Here is an 18,140-nt window from a genome sequence, read left to right on the forward strand (position 1 = left end):
TCCTTTTCTCTTATGAACAATTGGTAGTCCCAGCATAGATAATAAGTGTATGTATGTTAAGTGAAAGAAGTGAGACATAGAAGACCACATAATTTATGATTCCATTTACATAAAGTGTCCAGAAAAAGCAAATCTATAGAGACAGAAAGCAATTAGTGGTTGGCCGAGGCTGGGGATGAGAACAGGATTAAGTATAAATGGACATAAGGGATCTGGAGTGATAAAAATTCTCTAAAACTGGATATAGTGATGGTTGCACAACTTAGATTTACTAAAAATCATTTCATGTACACTTGGAATGGGTGAATGTTATGGTATGATAATTATACCTCAATAAAATGGTTTAGAAAAGGAATTATAAGGGGTTTTCTAGACGGACAAGAAGTTAAAAGACATTCCCAAAAGAGAGAAAGGTAGAGTTAGAGAGTCATGGAGGCACTTTGGGGCATCTGCAAGGTATTACAGAAACACAAATGAATCCATACATACATACCACAGAAACCTTGGCTATCTAGAGATTAGTTAACACAAGACTTACAGTACGTATGTTGGGTAAAAACTGACTACATATTGGGAAGAATTAGTAAAGGAAAGGTATAATGGATATAATGGAAAAGGCTTAGTGTTTAACTGTAAATTAAAAGGTTTTGGTTTTACTTTTCACTCAGGTGGTAACTAAGGAGTCATCTAACTGCTCTGGATCTTGTTTCTTAACTACAAGGGGATGAGGTAGGAACAGGGAGGAATGTTGGACAAAACTAGTGGTTTTCAGAGTGTACCATGATTTATGAAGATGCTTTAGGGTTGTGAAGATAATGAAGTAATTGACACCAAAACACAAAGAATAAATCCCTGAGGAGCCAGGTCATTATCTTTAACTCAATTTTTAGCATCAGTGATGTTCTATATAAGAATTCATTTGGAAAAAAGATTTGTCACTAAAAAGTATGAAGAATACTAAACTAGCTAAGTTCTAATATCCTGTAGTTTTGGAAGCTAAAAAGCTGGACTCTTGGGACCTCCCTGGTGGCGCAGTGGTTAAGAATCCACCTGCCAGTGCAGGGGACACAGGTTTGAGCCCTGGTCTGGGAAGATCCCACATGTTGTGGAGCAACTAAGCCACAACTACTGAGCCTGTGCTCTAGAGCCCGTGAGCCACAACTACTGACCCCACGTGCCACAACTACTGAGCCTGCGTGTCTAAAGCCCGTGCTCTGCCACAAGAGAAGCCACCACAATGAGAAGCCCGTGCACCGCAACAAAGAGCAGCCCCCGCTCTCAGCAACTGGAGAGAAAGCCCGCGTGCAACAGCAAAGACCCAATGCAGCCAAAAATAAATACTTTTTAAAAAAAAAGATTTATTAAAAGAAAAAAGCGGGCCTGTTTTCCAGTTTTAGGCAAAGGATACGTAGACCAAGATATGTTAGATACTCAAATTTTCATTGAGTTAATTTTAAGATTTTTTTGCAATTAAAATATTAGTTATAAACATGTATACTTTAAAATCATGTTACTTGAAATTCCTAAGTAACAGATATTTCTAACACTTATTTGTATTTTGAGGATTTTTCTAGTCAAAGAAAAATCCATTTATTTGTCGAGAGCCAGGCAAGGTGGTTGTATTTAGACATTCCTGATAATGAAAAATCAGGGATTTTTCTCAGTACACAAAAGACAAGAGGAACAAGTCCTTCTCTTGAAATCTTCAAGTTAGGCATTTAGCAGCTTAATCATGCAGAATCAGAATTGCTTTTATTATTGTTGCTGCTTGTGAAGAGCCACTTACAAAATAACGTTTTTTCTTGATAACAAATGCCATATATACGCATAGAAAATCAGGAAAATACAGTAAGTATAAAGAAGAAAATAAAAGCATCCGTAGTCTCACCACCTGAAGGTAACCATAGTTACCATTTTGGTATGTTTTCTTTCAGTCTTTTTCCTTAGCACTTACTGTGTGTACATTCTCCTGAATCTGACAGGCTAAAAAAGAATTACAGATCCTAAGATAATTTTTTTGCATGGTACTTCATTTATTGTTAGCCATTTGTGTGATAGAATATGTTAATTATTTTGTAAAAGTTTGGTGACTGAAATGATTTTGAGACATTTTTAAAGGAAAGATAAGTAAGACAGTTTGAAACCAGGTAGCAATGATTTCTGCACTGAAAACTGCATTATCAGTTGTGGCTGACTTCAGGGAAAAAGGTTGTATAATTTTCTCATCATTATGAAATGCTTCCGCTTTCGCTGACTGTTGCATGAGCGACCTTGACTATTGCCATATGTTCCTCTGTTTATATAATACATATCTACTTCGGGAAAAAATGTATATTACTTTCAAAAAATAAGAACTCATTTCCTTCCTTTTTTTTAAATAACACAACACTCATTGTGATAGTCAGCATTTTTGACCTTGTAGTAGTTCTTACTGTTAGTTTTCAGAAGCGTTAAATTGCTTTCATTGTTGTCCAGGCACTATTGTAGAAATGATAAAACCTAATGAGTACAAAGAACACTTAACTAGGTAATAAAGGTATTAGAGCTCTACATTACCATGTAACCTTAGAAGAATTCATCTAATAAGTTCTCTGTTCTTTTAGTCACTGGAATTATTTTTGACCACCTGTTAAATCATGAGCATGTTAAAATTTTTTTCCTTCCTTTCCATTTCCTTTTTTTAGTCACTATTTTAATAGCCACCTTCCCATCATTCTCTTCCACTTTATAGTTTTCTGCTTAAATCGTAGATCTGATTGTGCCGTTCTTCTACTCAAACAATCCTGGTAAATCTCTATCCTATAAGAGCATTCAGTTGCTTGCATATGTTTATGTGCTTACCATATTATAAACTCCTTAATTTACTTATCTTCACATCTTCCATGGTACTTTATTGCAGTGCCATGCACATATAATCAATGTGTAACAAATAATGTGTAACAAATATTTGCTCAGTTGAATTGCTTATTTATTCCCCCCTTCCCACCCCCTACCCCAAGTTGGATCTTGTCTTTGGAATTGTATGCTTTAAGTTGTAATTCTTTCACTTAATTTGTATGTGGTTCTCTCATTTATATGTGAAAATATAAATCTAGCTGCTCTTCTGTCTACATAGTCATTCAGCTTTATCTGTGTACCTAGTGTATAGCCATGTGTATAATCTTTCTTACTGTTAGCAAAAGTCAGTGTTTTATCAATGTTAAGCAAAATGCATGTGAAGATTAAAAACAACAAGCGTTCTATATAAAAAACTAGTAACTCTTGATTATATGGTTTTGTAGTACATTTTTTGACAACTGCTGGCTCAGCTTTCTTTTACCTCACAGATTTAAGTGATCTGATTAGGATATACATATATAAAAGATACATGTGGGACTTGATAGAGTTCTTAGCAAGTTAAATTTTCTAATTTTTCCATATCCAGAAAAGATACTTTTTAATCTAAAAATCACAAAATATTTTCATTTCAATATAAAATACCAAAGCATTAAAATCTAATTATAAAATGGAGTTTTCATAGCACCTGTGCTTCTGAAAGAAAGGAAATACTGGCAGCGAGAGGAATTAAGACTATTAAGGTCATTCAGGCAGGTGGTACTGAGAACTCAAACTAAGGTAGAGGAAAAAGAAATTAATAGTTTCTAGATAAACTGTAGAGCTAGAATTGACAGGAATTGGTACCTGGTAAGGTGTCAGGAATTAGAGATACTTGTTAGAGGCAAAGTCAGGCAATACTTATTTCTAGATACTTGGTTAATGCCATTGTAAATACTGCCCAGGATTTCCCACCTCTGTTACTTTGTTCACATCATCTCATTCTTCTGCATGTTCAACTTCCCCAGGCTAAATCTTACCCATCCTTTAAGGTCCAGCTTATATCCTATTCAGAAGTTACCTTCAGGTGCGCTCTCGGTGGGGGAAATGCTGAACTCTTACACAATTTATATCTAATTTTTTATTAGTATTTATTACCTCATATTTGTCTTTCTTGTGCATCTTTTCACTCGTAACTAGTGCCTTATATATAATTAAGTAAATCATTTTGAATTGAGTTTTTGTCTTCAATTGATAAAAAACATGATCCAGTATCAAGTTAGATAAACTGCTTTCCTTATAACTTACTCTAGGTTAAAACACACACAAAAAGCCTGTATTTACCTACTGTTTTTGAAAACAGTTCTTTTTGTAATCTTTAAATGTAGATCTGCATCAATAATGGTTTGGGGGAAAATGATCACAAGCACAAAGGCTTACATTTTTAGGATGGTAGGTGCTTAGGCTTCTGTAACCTCAGTTCTCGTCACTGTATGATTTTGTTCCAGTTTCTTTTTGTAATTTACTGGTAAGTCCTTGAATTGTGAAACACAAAGGAATTGGCCCTTCTGTTCTTTGAGGTACAGACATCTAAATGGCGAAACTGTTTGCATAATGTTCCAGAATTCATTGAAGAAGTTTGTACCACAGCCATGGAAATGGTTACAGTCTATAAATCAGGGTCCTAGAAAGCAGTGCTTATGTGAGGTTTTCTTTAATCCCCCAAATTAGACAATTGAAAGACGCTTTTACATAAAGTGTTTCAACTAATGTTTATATGTGACTAGCATCTCAATTCTCTTTTAAATCATCTATCCCCTTCTTTCTGAATGAAGAATTTACCTCCATGACTATATTTTCATGACTCTTAAAATATTGAAAAGCTATTTAAAGTATTTATATATGGTTGCATATGAAATTTTCTTTAACTTTAATGGTTTTCCTTTAAAGTTTTTTTTAATAGAGTAATGTTAATATTTTAAAATCTGATCAGAGATGCCAAAAATCCTTTTAAGAATGTAAACGATTGAACTTATCAGAATTAAATCATAAACATAGTTTCAAATGTTTGGTAATATTTTTGAGCTCACTCCAGTAAGGAGAGCAGTTGGATTATAGCACAACACAGCATTTTAGAACATCTTCATATCATCATTATAAACATTATCGTTGTTATATTATCAAATTCCTAACATTTATTGAGTCTTTACTATGGCACTAGGCACTACATACAGTATGTCATTTAATCCTTAACAAAACACATTATTAGGTTTATAATTATTATATCCATTTTGCAAGGGAGTTCCTCCGGAAAGTCACCGAACTAGTCACCATGATCATCCAACTAGTAGGAACCAGAGCCATGACTCCAGAGCTTTTGCCTGCTATGTAAGGTATAAGTGAGACTGCATACTTCATGAGGACCGGAGCTCTGCTTTGCTTCTCACTTTATGCCTGTGCATAGCATAATGCCTGGCACATAGTGGATGATTTATAATAAATTTATTATAAAATATTTGTTGGACAGATTTGCCTCTTATAGAACAACAACAATAACAGAAGCCCTCAACAGAGCTAGGCTTAGTCCTTGTAGCTTGGGTGCATGTATTCCAGGGATCTTACATTGGAACTCTAAATACATTTATTACAGAGAAACCATGTTAGGTGTGGCTGGAAGGTTTATGACTGAATTCTGAGAGTTACATGCATCTTTGTACACTATGAATTCGACTGCCACTGGATAGCATGGCTTCTATGGGGAAATACCTTTTCAGACAATTTTCAAATGGACTTTGGGAATAAAGCCTATTGGTAGGTAGGTTGGAGGTTGTGGCCATATGAGGAATACGATGAACCTTCCCTTGGGATCTCAAAGTCACCATTATGAATATCGGTGATAGTTTTTAAGACCTGAACATATAAAAATTGAGAAAAGTTGAGGTTCTTCAGTGATGGGGGGATGGAGGACTTTGAATGTCCTAGCTTCTCTCTTTCCTCCCTATATGCGTCTTGCAGCAGCTTCTGAAAACTGAGAAGCCTGGGGACAATAATCCCTTCTCCAGACCAGTTTCTTCATTTTTCAAATGAAAAATTTTAGGCTTAGAAAAGTTAGGTGATTTCCTGAAGTCACACAGCTGTTTCTATCACACAGCTAATTTACAGCAGAGGACTAGATGTAATTTCCAGCATTTAGTGCTTTCCAGCTCTACTAAAAATTCTTTCAGGCACTCTTTAAATTGAATAATTAAATCGTTACATAACAACTTCAGTGTTATGTTTTACCATGTATTAAGTCTTTGAAAATAAAATCCTTTGTGCAGTACCTAGATAAGAACTAATATAAGCATATTATTCACAGTTTGAATAACTTTTTACATGTTATTTGATTCATACAACCGTGTGGGTTGGAAGGGCATATGTTATCACTGTTCCTATTTTAAGGATTAAGACTTGGAAAGAATAATGTCACACAGCTAACAAGTTGAGGAACCAAAATTCAAAACTTGATTTTCTCAGCATAAGATTTGGAGTTGGACTCACTTAAGTGAGATGTGCAGCCAGCCTGGAAGCAAGTTGGAACAAAGCAAGCTTCTTGGTTGTGTGATGGTCAGGTGGAGTGGGTGGGCCTCTTGGGGGGAAAGGAGGAGGTTTGGGAAAAGGCCTATCACTGAACTCTGTAGTGAGGGAATAAACAGTGGGTAAAGTAAGGGAGTAGGTTTGGGGATATGGCTGCAGTGAGTATACAGTGCATGAATTTTACTGAGACGTCATGGTAGAAAGGAGCTTTTCCTCAGACCTAGGTCTGAGTTTCTTTTTCACTACTAACTAGCTGTGTGACCTTAGGCAAGTCAGTTGATCTTGGCAGTGGGCTCATCTGTAAAGTGAGGATAATATTAACTTTGTGAACGGTGCTCTGACTGCTCAAAAGTCTTTTTTTTTTTTTGGCTTCCTTCTGGTTTCTTTGTATTTCAGTATTTTTAGCAGCTACCTAGCTAAATCATGAAGTGGTTACATATGTTCCCATACTGAATGCAGAAATAGTAGAAATCTCTAACTGAAAGGGCATCAGAATGACACCAGCTGCTGTGGATCAAAGAGAATTTTTGTTACCTTTTTTTGTGTGTGTGACAGACTTGATACCCAGTCCATCTCAAGTTTGGTTCTCGCTTTTTATTTTTATTGTTGTCTATGAAATAGTAGTTAGTGAATTGTTCCATCATTAATTAATTTTAGTTTTTATTTTTTCTAGTTGTATAGGTTTGGAGAGACAGTGTCTGTTGTTTTTTGGACAGACACTTGGAGACCAGAAAGCTTTTTTGACAAAGTGAAGAAGAACAGACAAAACGGCATGCACACGTTATGCTTACTAGGTAAGGGCTGTGGAGTTTCTTTAGGGTGACAATGTGGAGTTGTCATATTGTTCTCATTTTGATTTTGTGTGAAGGTGAAACTGTTCTGTGGGATACAGGCTAGCTACTCTATGCATGGCATGCTCTTCCCCGTACTCTGTGGAGAAATGAATTTTCTGTTTCAAATACGACATGGCTACTCCTACATACGTGCCATAGTTCGTGCTGCTGCCTACTTACGCCCTAATAGATCCTCGCCAGCATTCCATCTTTTACCCATTGGTCCATTAAGACCCTGTTCTGGTCAATTTACAGCAATTCAGTAGACATATTGAGCATTTATTCTTACCACGTTCCACCCTGTCTTCCTTACGGTGTCCTTTGAATACTGCAGTATTAATGCTATCAGAATCACAGAATTATAGATCTGAAAGAGACTCTTGACATCATCTTACGGAAGCCCTATTTTACAGATGAAGTTGAGGCCCAGAGATATTGAATCATTTTCCCACTGTCACCCAGATTATTAGTTGCAGAATTCGTAGAATCCAGATAGCCTGTTATTCACAGCTCTTTTCACTGTATTATGCGGCCAAATTCTGTTTCCTACCTAGTGTGGAAATGGCTGGGATCACTGTCTTTGTACACTAAGCTGGTGGTACTGATAGAGCTTCAGAAGGGATGGGCTGCGTTTGTCAGCAGAGGTACTGGAATTGTACTGATTCACATTTGCTATCAGTTCCTATTCTACAGTGTGTATTGTAAAAATGCTATAACCAGAGCTATAATCTGTGGCTAGTCAACAGAAAAGAAATAACTGGCATCTTTGATAACTTTGAAATGACACTTATACTTGGGATCAGAAGACAAAATCTGAGTGCTACTATATACTAGCTAGAGAATATTGTCAACAGTCCTTACCTTTGCCTTCATTTTTATCAAATAGGAATAATCTTTTCTTGCCTCATGGAAGTGTTTAGAGCAGTACTTCTCAATTTGTGGTGAAGGACCAAGTTTTTGTTCTTTTATTTATATATGTGTGTGTGTGTAGATATGTGTGTATATACACACATACATAAAATAAATATATGTAAAAATACATATATTTATTTACTTTTAAGTTTCTAATCTTTTGTGTCAAAGTCAAATTCCTGTAGGTGTTTGTAAACACTTATTCTTACTCCTGTAGTTTTTTTTTTTATCGTTTATTGGGAACAGAATTCTCGCATAGTGGCATCAGTCCTCAGATCATACATTGAATTGCACTGTTTTAGTGATACTGTGTGTGAAGTCACAGCAGAAGAATGTCTGCCACATAGCACAGAATCAGGGCAAAGAATGAACCCATGGTTTTGGCCTCTGTAGTAAGTACAGATATTCAGAACATTAGAAAAGACTCCTATTTGCCAAAGGCATTTAAGTTATTTGTATAATATAGACAGTTCTCTATTATTCAATGATATATAATTTGTACATTATCAGAACCTCAATCAATATGTCTCTTTTAAAAGAGAAGACTGTAGAAAAGTTTTACTAATGGTTAGCATTTCTTATAGGGTAGAAATCAGAAATTATCCAGCAGGGGTTAGCAAACTAGCACCCGTGGATCAAATCTAGCCTACTGCCTGTTTTATAAATAAAGTTTAATTAGAACACAGCCATGCTACTTTATTTATGTATTATCTGTGGCTGCTTTCATGCTCCACTGGCAGTGATAAGTAATTTTGACAGAGACCTTGTGGCCCTCAGAACCTAAAATATTTACTACCTACTTCTTTACAGAAAAAGTTTACTGACTCCTGATCTAAAGTGAAATTCTACCTAATCAGATGTGGTACACCCTGTATCCCCCAGTGATTCTCTTTCCCATTACCTTGTATTATTTTTTTTAAGTCTTACCATCCATCTGAATTATTTTATTAACTTGTTGGTTTTCTTCCCTACTTCATAAGAGCAGGGACTTAAGTCTTGCTAGCTCATTCAGTTCCAGCTAGAATACATTCCTTTTACTCCATTAACATTGACATCTAATTAATTCTAGATCTAGATCAGGCCATGCATGCTTCTCTAACATTTTTTTGGCTTATGGCTATATCCCACAATTAACTGGTATAATAATGTTTTCTTATTTTAGTTTATTATCAGGGCAGTTTAGTAATTCATTATTAATTAGCTTTATAGTTTTGTGTTTAGATTTTCCATGTGGAAAGATACTAGTTTTCCTTTTTTTGTAGTTCCTACTGGCAGGCCGACTGTAACACACTTGTTAATTCATGTGGAATATGCCATTAGATATATCCATCATGTTATCTTAAACTTAGATCCAATTAAGGCCAGCAGTATGGTAGAAAGTCAAACTAGAAGGATGTGAGAAGGACAGCTGTTAAATGGACTTTTATTAAAGGCAGAAGTAGAAGTATATGCAACTGAGGGATAAAAAACAAGGATTCATTGGAACTCAGGTACTAAAAAGCATGTGTGTGTGTGTGTGTGTGTGTGTGTGTGTTTTACAACAGAACTGAGGTTTTAAAACAGAACGGGGAGAAAAGTAGTCTTAAGAGGCAAGCTACCTGATAACATCTTCATGTATCATAAAAAATGGGGGAAAGGAGGAAAAATAGGATTTATCTTTTGGAAGCTTTGGAAGGACAGAAAATCAGTTTACACTATTTATTGAGTATTTACTGTATGCCCAATGTGGAGTTAGGTTCTTCTGGAATACTAAGGAAGTATTAGACATGGGTCCTGCCCTCAGGGTTTTGAAATCTAGTTGGAACTAATGTGCTGTGTACATGAAAGTTTATAGAACAGTTAAGTTCTATTGTATGGAGAGGCAGGAAGGACAGACCAGAACTTTGGCTCTTGAACTCTCTCTAAGAGCTGCCTCTTTTCTTGGCTTTCCTGGGAAAAGACAAACAAGGTTAAACAATATATCTTCCTTGCTCCATTAACAAAAACAGGAACAAGGTGTGAAGTATAAGATATCATGATTCCAAATTCTCAAACCATAGATCTCATCATTTAATCACCTGGAATTCTCATTATTCAAATTAGTACCTATTTATTGAATGCCTGCTATGGGCCATGCACTGTAGGGATTATGTCATGGTATGAAACCATAGAGAATTTAAAATTTACTTGGAAGGATAAGACTGCTGTATATAATGTAATTGGAGATTAATAAAATACAGCATTAATTGTATGGATATTTCAGAGGACAAAGAGCATTTAAGAGGAAGTCAGTAAACACTTTCTGAAGGAGCTGGGACTTTTACTCTACTTAAAGGGTAGATAGTTTAAGATGGGCTGGTGGTAGTAGAGCCATGTGAACAAATTTATTCAGTAGAATTTATGGAGTATCTACTAGGTATTTTGCATTATGCTAGGTGCTGGTACTAAGATGAATAGGAGAGGCTTACATACTAGCAAGTAGAAGTAGAAAGGAATAATTATGGCCTGTGTGAAGACAAGGGAAAAGTATCAAGATAGGTCTGGCTTGAGATTAATTCACTAATGCAGTCTTATGTTCAATTAAAAAGCATTTGCCTGTAAAAATTCTCCCCAACCCTCTTAATTTTTAAAATCAAATTCTGTGGAGCATATCAGTAAAAAAGTAAATATATTGAGGATATTAAATTAAAAACTTAAGTATGACAACATTTCAGAAGCTCAAGGTGAATACATTAATAAATGTGTTTAATTTTTAAAAAATATTACAACTACTGTGTAAAGGAGCTCAAAGTCGACTTATATATCATTAATTGTATTGCAGGCCATATTTCAATAATAGATATACATTTTTTCCTATATGTGCCAGACAACTGGAAATATTAAATAATTAATGATATTTCGAACCTGAAAAATATATTCACTGCTGGTTCCAAGAACATTTAGCAATACATGTAAAGGATTATCTCTGGAGTATTTTCCAAGCAAATACTTAGTATCCTTTATGAGAAAAACTTTTATAATCACTTGGGAAAGCTGTAGAAGTCTATCAGAAAGACCCCTCAGTTGCACTATATTTATTTTTGCAAAAACAAACTTTGACTGAACCATTTGTTTTCAGCATGTAGAACAGGAAGCAGCTGTCGCTCTTGCTGTTGTGTGCTGAGTTCCTGTGAGGATGTAGAGTGATTCTGCTTTTTTACCTTCTACCGAATTGTTTAGCTGAGCATCAGTGATTAAAAAGCGTAAAGGATCAAATCTTTGTGATGCTTGCATTGTCAAGCTTTATTAGAGCAAAGACTACGTGGGTTTTGGCCACTGTGGTAGCCCTGTACCTGGCTACCAGTCAGTGCTCAGGAAATCCCAATTAAAGTATGAATACTTGGTATTAAAGTATTCATAAGTTTTTAGGCATGTCTTACCATTCACAAGAAAGCAAAAGTCTCTTTTCAAAATGTGGTAAGAATTTTCTTTTATTTATGTTACATGCATTGAAGCTTATATTCTAGTGCCTGAAAAATAGGTAAGAAGAGGAACATAACAAGACTTTTCAGTTGGTTCTATGCAGTTACCACCTAATAGAAATGAACACAAAAATTTTGATTAGCTGTTTGGTAGTGTATATGCCAATATTTATCTAACTCTTTCCTGTGTCTTCTTTTCCAAGAGGAAATTCGATCCTTTCAGGATGGTCTCAGGGCCAACTTCATGTTTGTTTTCTAACTAATGACGTTTACACAACCACAAGCTTCCCTTCTTCCTCATATTTCCTTTAAAAAGTGGCCAGATACAAGTGTGAAGAACGATTGTCATAGACTCAATCAAATTAGCATTTTGGAGACTTGAGAATAATGTCTACCACAAACTTAGGTGACTCAGTTGAAGTTTACACGTAGGATTTTGGATAAAGTAGTTAATTAAAAGAGAACTATTTTTTACTTCCTACAGACATCAAAGTAAAGGAGCAGTCTTTGGAAAATCTAATCAAGTAAGTTATTCTGAGAATGCTTACATCTACTTTAATTCCGTGAACAATAAGTTCTACTTAAATAACATGAGTTCTAAAGATTGTTGAAAATCAGTTTTCAGTAACAGTGCAAAATTAAATACTTTCAATCTTATGAAATGATAAGCAGTGTGATAGATAGAGTGGAAATAGCAATAGATTTCTTGGGTCAGTACTGAGAACAGTGGTTGGCACCGGATAGGCACTCAGTAAATATTTGTGGAATGAGTTAATTGGGAGTCAGAAGACACGGGCTTGAGTCTTGAGTTGGCCTCTGGTTATGTGCTCTTGGGCAAGTTACTTCCATTTCTGAGCTGTATTTTCTTCATTTGTATAATGCGAGTACTAACCCCTTTTGCCTGTAAATGCAGTGTCCCATACAGTAGCTGCTACCCACGTGTGACTAATGGGCACTTTAAATATGTATGGCTAATGTAACTGAGGAACTGAATTTATAATTTAATTTTAATTAAATTAAAACATACTCAACTTAGTTAATAGAAAACATTTAAGTATATTTAGAACAATTCAGTATGTAAATCTACTTTTACAACCATGAATTTTATGAAATCTAAATACAGATCAAGTATTTCCAATGAAAATTTAACATTTGAATTAAGATGTGCTAATATATAAAATACATTCCAGATTTCAAAGACTTAGTACAAAAGCAATCCTTAATAATTTTTATAGGAATAAATGTTGAAATATAACATTCTGGATCTATTGGGTTAAATAAACATACTAAAGTTAATTTTTTCTTTTTTTTACTTTTATTAATGTAGAGTCTATAGAAAATTTAAATTTATGTTTACTGCTTGCTTTATATTCCTCTTGGAGAGTGCTGACTTATAGAATTGTTCTGAGAGTCAGTAAAATAATCTATATGAACTGTTTTGTAAACTGCAAAAGCTGTTTTTATTTTGATCATTGGGCAAATGTGGTGGGCTTTTGAGGCATATGGAAGTAAACATCTTATCCTCCAAGATTTTGAGATATTTATCTCTTTAGTTTACTTTTTTTAGAGGAAGATGTGAAAAGAGGAATATGTGGTTTAAACATGGTAATAAAAATGAACACTATAGAACCTGATTAAACTAAGGTATAGAACAGATTGCCACTTATTTTGAATTATTTTTGCCTGAAGTATCACTTTGAATAAAAGTAACTTTGATTTAAACATTTATCTTTTAAGTTGTTGGACTTTTATTTCTGCCAGCATTTCAGTGAGATGAGAGGGCATTTGAAGTAGAACAATGAAGAAAGCTTAAGAAACTTAAGATAAATGATCACTGTATCCGTGCTTTAATGTATACTTAAAGTGGGTAACAAGCGACCGCTTCAAACATAAGGTAGACTATGGTAATTGAGTATACCTGGGGGAGTAACTGTGTTAAAAATGTATTGTGTAATTTCATGGCTAAGAACAGTGGCATCTAGTTTTACACTTACAGGGGAAGAAAGATCTATGAACCTCCTCGTTATATGAGTGTAAACCAAGCAGCCCAGCAACTTCTGGAGATTGTTCAGAATCAGCGAATACGAGGAGAAGAACCAGGTACTGAAGAACCTTAAAAGGGCTCTCGTATTCCCCTACTGTTACACTGAGATGTGTATGTAACGTCTGACATACACACACATATATATACCAACACCACTGAAGTGAGAGTCAGTGTGTTTGCATTGTATTTTTCCATGTCACTTTTTTTCAACATTACCTTAAATCTCATAAGCTGAATGTTCTACTGAAAGAAAAATAATGGAGTTCCTTCTAGTAAAATTAATATCATTCTAGAAAGTAAGGATTTTTTACAAATTAACTATAAATCAGCTTTTATGTAAATATGTTAACATATAAATATTTTGGTAAAATACAGAACTTCCATTTTAGCCCAAATCTATGGTAAACTCTGTCCTGTAAAAGTATACTTATTCTACTTTTTCTCATTTTCAGCAATGAGACCAGGTATAGTTTTCTTCAGGATAAAGACAAGAGAATTTATCCTTATATTCCTAATATCTAGACATAGTATTAATAGATGTGGTATATCATGAAATGTTCACTGTCAGTAGGTTTTTATTGAGACGTTCTTAAATGAATCTGTCATTATATTCTGTTGTAAGGTGCTGACTGGCTTTGAGCACCTATTTCTTGATAGAAAAGATACATGAAGAGATTCTTGAATAACATTGGCCTCAGTAGGCCTTGTTAAAGTCATGAAACAAATAATCTGCAAGGGTGCTCTATATCCATACCTATGCACAGAGTTCCTTACATGCCAGCTTGTCCTTGTAGAAATCATTTGCCCCATTTTGACCATTTTTCAATCAGGACAGCTTTCCCAACTAAACAAAACCACAAGAGCGTCAGCCCTTCAGCTGTCAGGCCACAGTGAATAATACTAAAGTTCACTAGTGTTGGTTATTTTGAACTTAAAAGCATAAGGGGGCTTCCCTGGTGGCACAGTTGTTGAGAGTCCGCCTGCCGATGCAGGGGACACGGGTTCGTGCCCCGGTCCAGGAAGATCCCACATGCTGGGGAGCGGCTGGGCCTGTGAGCCATGGCCGCTGAGCCTGTGCGTCCGTCCGGAGCCTGTGCTCCACAACGGGAGAGGCCACAACAGTAAGAGGCCCACATACCGCAAAAAAAAAAAAGCATAAGGAATGTCATAATGCCTATTATTTGTTAAGGGCTATGTAGTTTACTAAGTACTTTCATATCTATTATCTTAGCCCTTAAACCACCATTTATGACAGATAGTATTCCACTAAAAAAAAAGAAAAAGAAAAAACTGAAGTTTGTTACATAGCTAGGTGGCCAAGCACAGACTCAAATCTGTGTATTTAGCTTATAATACCCTGGTTTTTCCAGTATATCTTGGCCAATGTGAATATATCTCAAACATTTTATTTAAAATGTAAGCATGTGAGGCCACAACAGTGAGAGGCCCGGGTATCGCAAAAAAAAAAATATATATATATATATATATATAAATAAATAAAAACATGTAATAAATATTGTTCACTCGGAACTTGAAGACAAACACTATGCAATAGAGTATGGATACAGGAATTATTCAAGTCCTAAAAATTTAAACTAAGGTGAGTCTTTGGAATTCTGAAAGGGTAAAGTTAGGCAGTACTACTAAGGTAAGTCTTTGGAATTCTGAAAGGGTAAAGTTAGGCAGTACTACTACTAAAGTATGTCAGGTAGTACAAATAATTTAGAAAAGCCTTAGATAAATCAGTAGATAGTGTGTCCATAATGAGTGATTAAGGAGATGTAATATATTTGGGTCTTCTTTAAATGTACTTTGGTACTAGTGTTAGTTTGAATGGATTCAGGATAATGCATTTGCTGAATTGAATGGTGGTATCTTTTTTTTTTTTAATAGCAGTCACCGAGGAGACACTCTGTGTTGGCTTAGCCAGGGTTGGAGCTGAAGACCAGAAAATTGCAGCAGGCACTTTGCAGCAAATGTGTACTGTGGACTTGGGAGGACCATTACATTCCTTGATTATCACAGGAGGCAGCTTGCATCCACTGGAGATGGAGATGCTAAGTCTGTTTTCCATCCCAGAAAAGAGCTCAGAATCCCAAAGCATTGATGGACTCTGAACATAGGCATTTTATTGTTAGATGTTAATTTCAGTTATATATGCACATACACATATTTGTATAACAAATCAAACAGGTCTTTTGGTTTACCTAGTATGTATAAAACGAGTGACCAAGAAGAAAGATGCTGACTCAACAGTGCTTGGTTTCCTTTGGCAATGAGTTTTTTCCCTATGATGTCATCAGTTTTTGCTGCTATTTTGGCAGTTTTTCAGGATGTACATACATGGAGCAGACCATGCTGGAAAACTTAGAGATAGACATCCATCGACAGAATCATTTAAAAGCAATTTTTGTTTGTGAAATCAGTTGATACAAGGTGGAACTTTCTTCTTTCTTAAAAAGTCAGATGTCCTGACTGCAAGATAAGTTGTCCTGACAGTATTAATGCATATAAACAGAGGTAGGAAGAATAAGTCCCTACCCAACAGTCCTACTTACTTAAAGCTCAGCTGAGCACATGCCACAACATGACATCCTTTTGAATTGCCTTGTCTTGTTTAGCTGATGTCCTAATTATGTGCCTCATATTCTGCTATTTTGGAGGTTATATAATTGTTGAATTATAAATGTTCAGCCAGCCATGTACAGTTGCTGTTTGGTTTTAAGTAGCATCTTTCACATCCAAGCTGACAAATGGAAAACTTGCTGACTACAAAATAAAATCTTTAAAAATTTACGTTTGAAAACAACAGTGGATTGGTCAAGATTTATCATATCTCTTAACAGTTTATATGCCTCTGTATGTATGCAAGTAGCCACATTCTTCTTCCTAGTTGTAAATCACACTCCATTTACTATGTTTCATGACTATGAAGTCTCATACTTTTGTCAGTTTATAACAGAAATAGCTTTGCTACATGTTAGTTTAGTTGGTCTAACTCTGAGTACAGTTGACCCTTGAACAACACAGGTTTGAACTGTGTAGGTCTGCATATACGCAGATTTTTTTTCACTAAATACATACTGCAGTACTACACAATCCATGGTTGGTTGAATCCTCAGATGGTTGAATCCATGGATGTGGAACCAGGGATGTTTTCAACTGCATGGAGGGTCAGTATCCCTAACCCCAACATTGTTCAAGGTCAATCAATTGTGTTTTCATGGCCTAATCAACGTATCTGAACTCTTTGTTCAGTAGATTCATAGGAAGTTGAGCAACTACTTCCCTACTTTCTGAAAGCATCAATTAAGAAGAGATTATTTTGAGTTGTTTCATTTCATTTGAGATAAAAGATATTTTAATATATGTGAAACATTCTGTTTTCACTATGTTGGACGAAAAAGAGGAGAGAAACAAGGGCATTTAAGTACCAGTTCTGTATTGTTTTTTTTCTAAGGTGTTAAACAATGAAGAATTATAAAGTGAAGGCCTTCTGGTTTTGGTAGTGGTGGAATAGCTTGTAATGTACAAACCCTCCCAATTATAAACTGGAAAAATATAATAAATAACTGTCTAAAGGCACTGGGGAGTGACCAGAAGCAGCCTGAGAACTATGCTTATATGACTTTTCCCTCAGGGCATTCACCAGTCTGTCTGGTGAGGGGGTGACTAGAACTGAAGAGAAAGTTGCAGTCTTAATGACTTGAGGTATTGGAGGAATTGGGGGCTGCTTGAGGAGCTGTAAATTGAAGGAGGAAGTTCTAGAAATGAAGGTGGCACTGATGGAGGAGACTTCCAATCTGCATATGATTTCCTCTTAAGTCTTTTTTTTTTTTTTTTTTTTGTGGTACGCGCGGCTCTCACTATTGTGGCCTCTCCCGTTGCGGAGCACAGGCTCCGAACGTGCAGGCTCAGCGGCCATGGCTCACGGGCCCAGCCGCTCCGTGGCATGTGGGATCTTCCCGGACCGGGGCACGAACCCGTGTCCCCTGCATTGGCAGGCAGACTCTCAACCACTGTGCCACCAGGGAAGCCCTCCTCTTAAGTCTTTGACTAACTCCTGCATTGTGCATGTGCAGGGAAGATTCTAGTGAACCAGGTGGAAAGCCATAGCTGGAAGGCTGAAAAAGCTGAGCAGAGATTGTTGCTCTCGGTTGCAAGAGAAAACAGAATTTGAATCCCAACAAGCTAGAAGGCTTGGTAAGTACCTTAGGCTTTCCCTCAAATCCCTAGAACGGTTGTGTATTAATCAGAAAAGGCTGTGCCCAGCACTAAGGATTTGTGCTAAAACTAAAGACAAAATCTTTAACATAATGTAAAATCAAGCTTCCATAAAATCAAGGTGATTAGCCAATAATTTAACTGCCTGCTAGAACAAAGCTTATTACTTCCGGAGCATAACAAAATGAATCAATCTATCAACAATGCCTAGAATACTATAAAATATTATGAGGCATGCAATGAAACAGGAAAATATGACTTATGGTCAAAAAGAGAAAAGCACACAGTAAAACAAGA

General features: G+C 35.8%; 1 protein-coding gene across 3 annotated transcripts in view; it reads left to right on the forward strand.

The window, feature by feature from the left end:
- The window catches only part of DPH5 (diphthamide biosynthesis 5), a 56,699-nt gene extending 40,214 nt beyond the window's left edge, over window positions 1-16,485 (forward strand). For all 3 annotated transcript variants that reach the window (XM_029230743.1, XM_029230742.1, XM_029230741.1), the window contains 4 exons: window positions 7,064-7,184; window positions 12,060-12,099; window positions 13,572-13,675; window positions 15,513-16,485. In XM_029230743.1, the coding sequence (XP_029086576.1) occupies window positions 7,064-7,184; window positions 12,060-12,099; window positions 13,572-13,675; window positions 15,513-15,736 (489 nt within the window). In that variant the 3' untranslated portion in view covers window positions 15,737-16,485. The remainder of the gene's footprint in view (window positions 1-7,063; window positions 7,185-12,059; window positions 12,100-13,571; window positions 13,676-15,512) is intronic.
- The last annotated feature ends 1,655 nt before the right edge of the window (window positions 16,486-18,140 follow it).

The sequence above is a fragment of the Monodon monoceros genome, unplaced genomic scaffold, assembly GCF_005190385.1.
Source record: "Monodon monoceros isolate NGI ecotype Baffin Bay Population unplaced genomic scaffold, NGI_Narwhal_1 Super_Scaffold_18, whole genome shotgun sequence".
NCBI lineage: Eukaryota > Metazoa > Chordata > Mammalia > Artiodactyla > Monodontidae > Monodon > Monodon monoceros.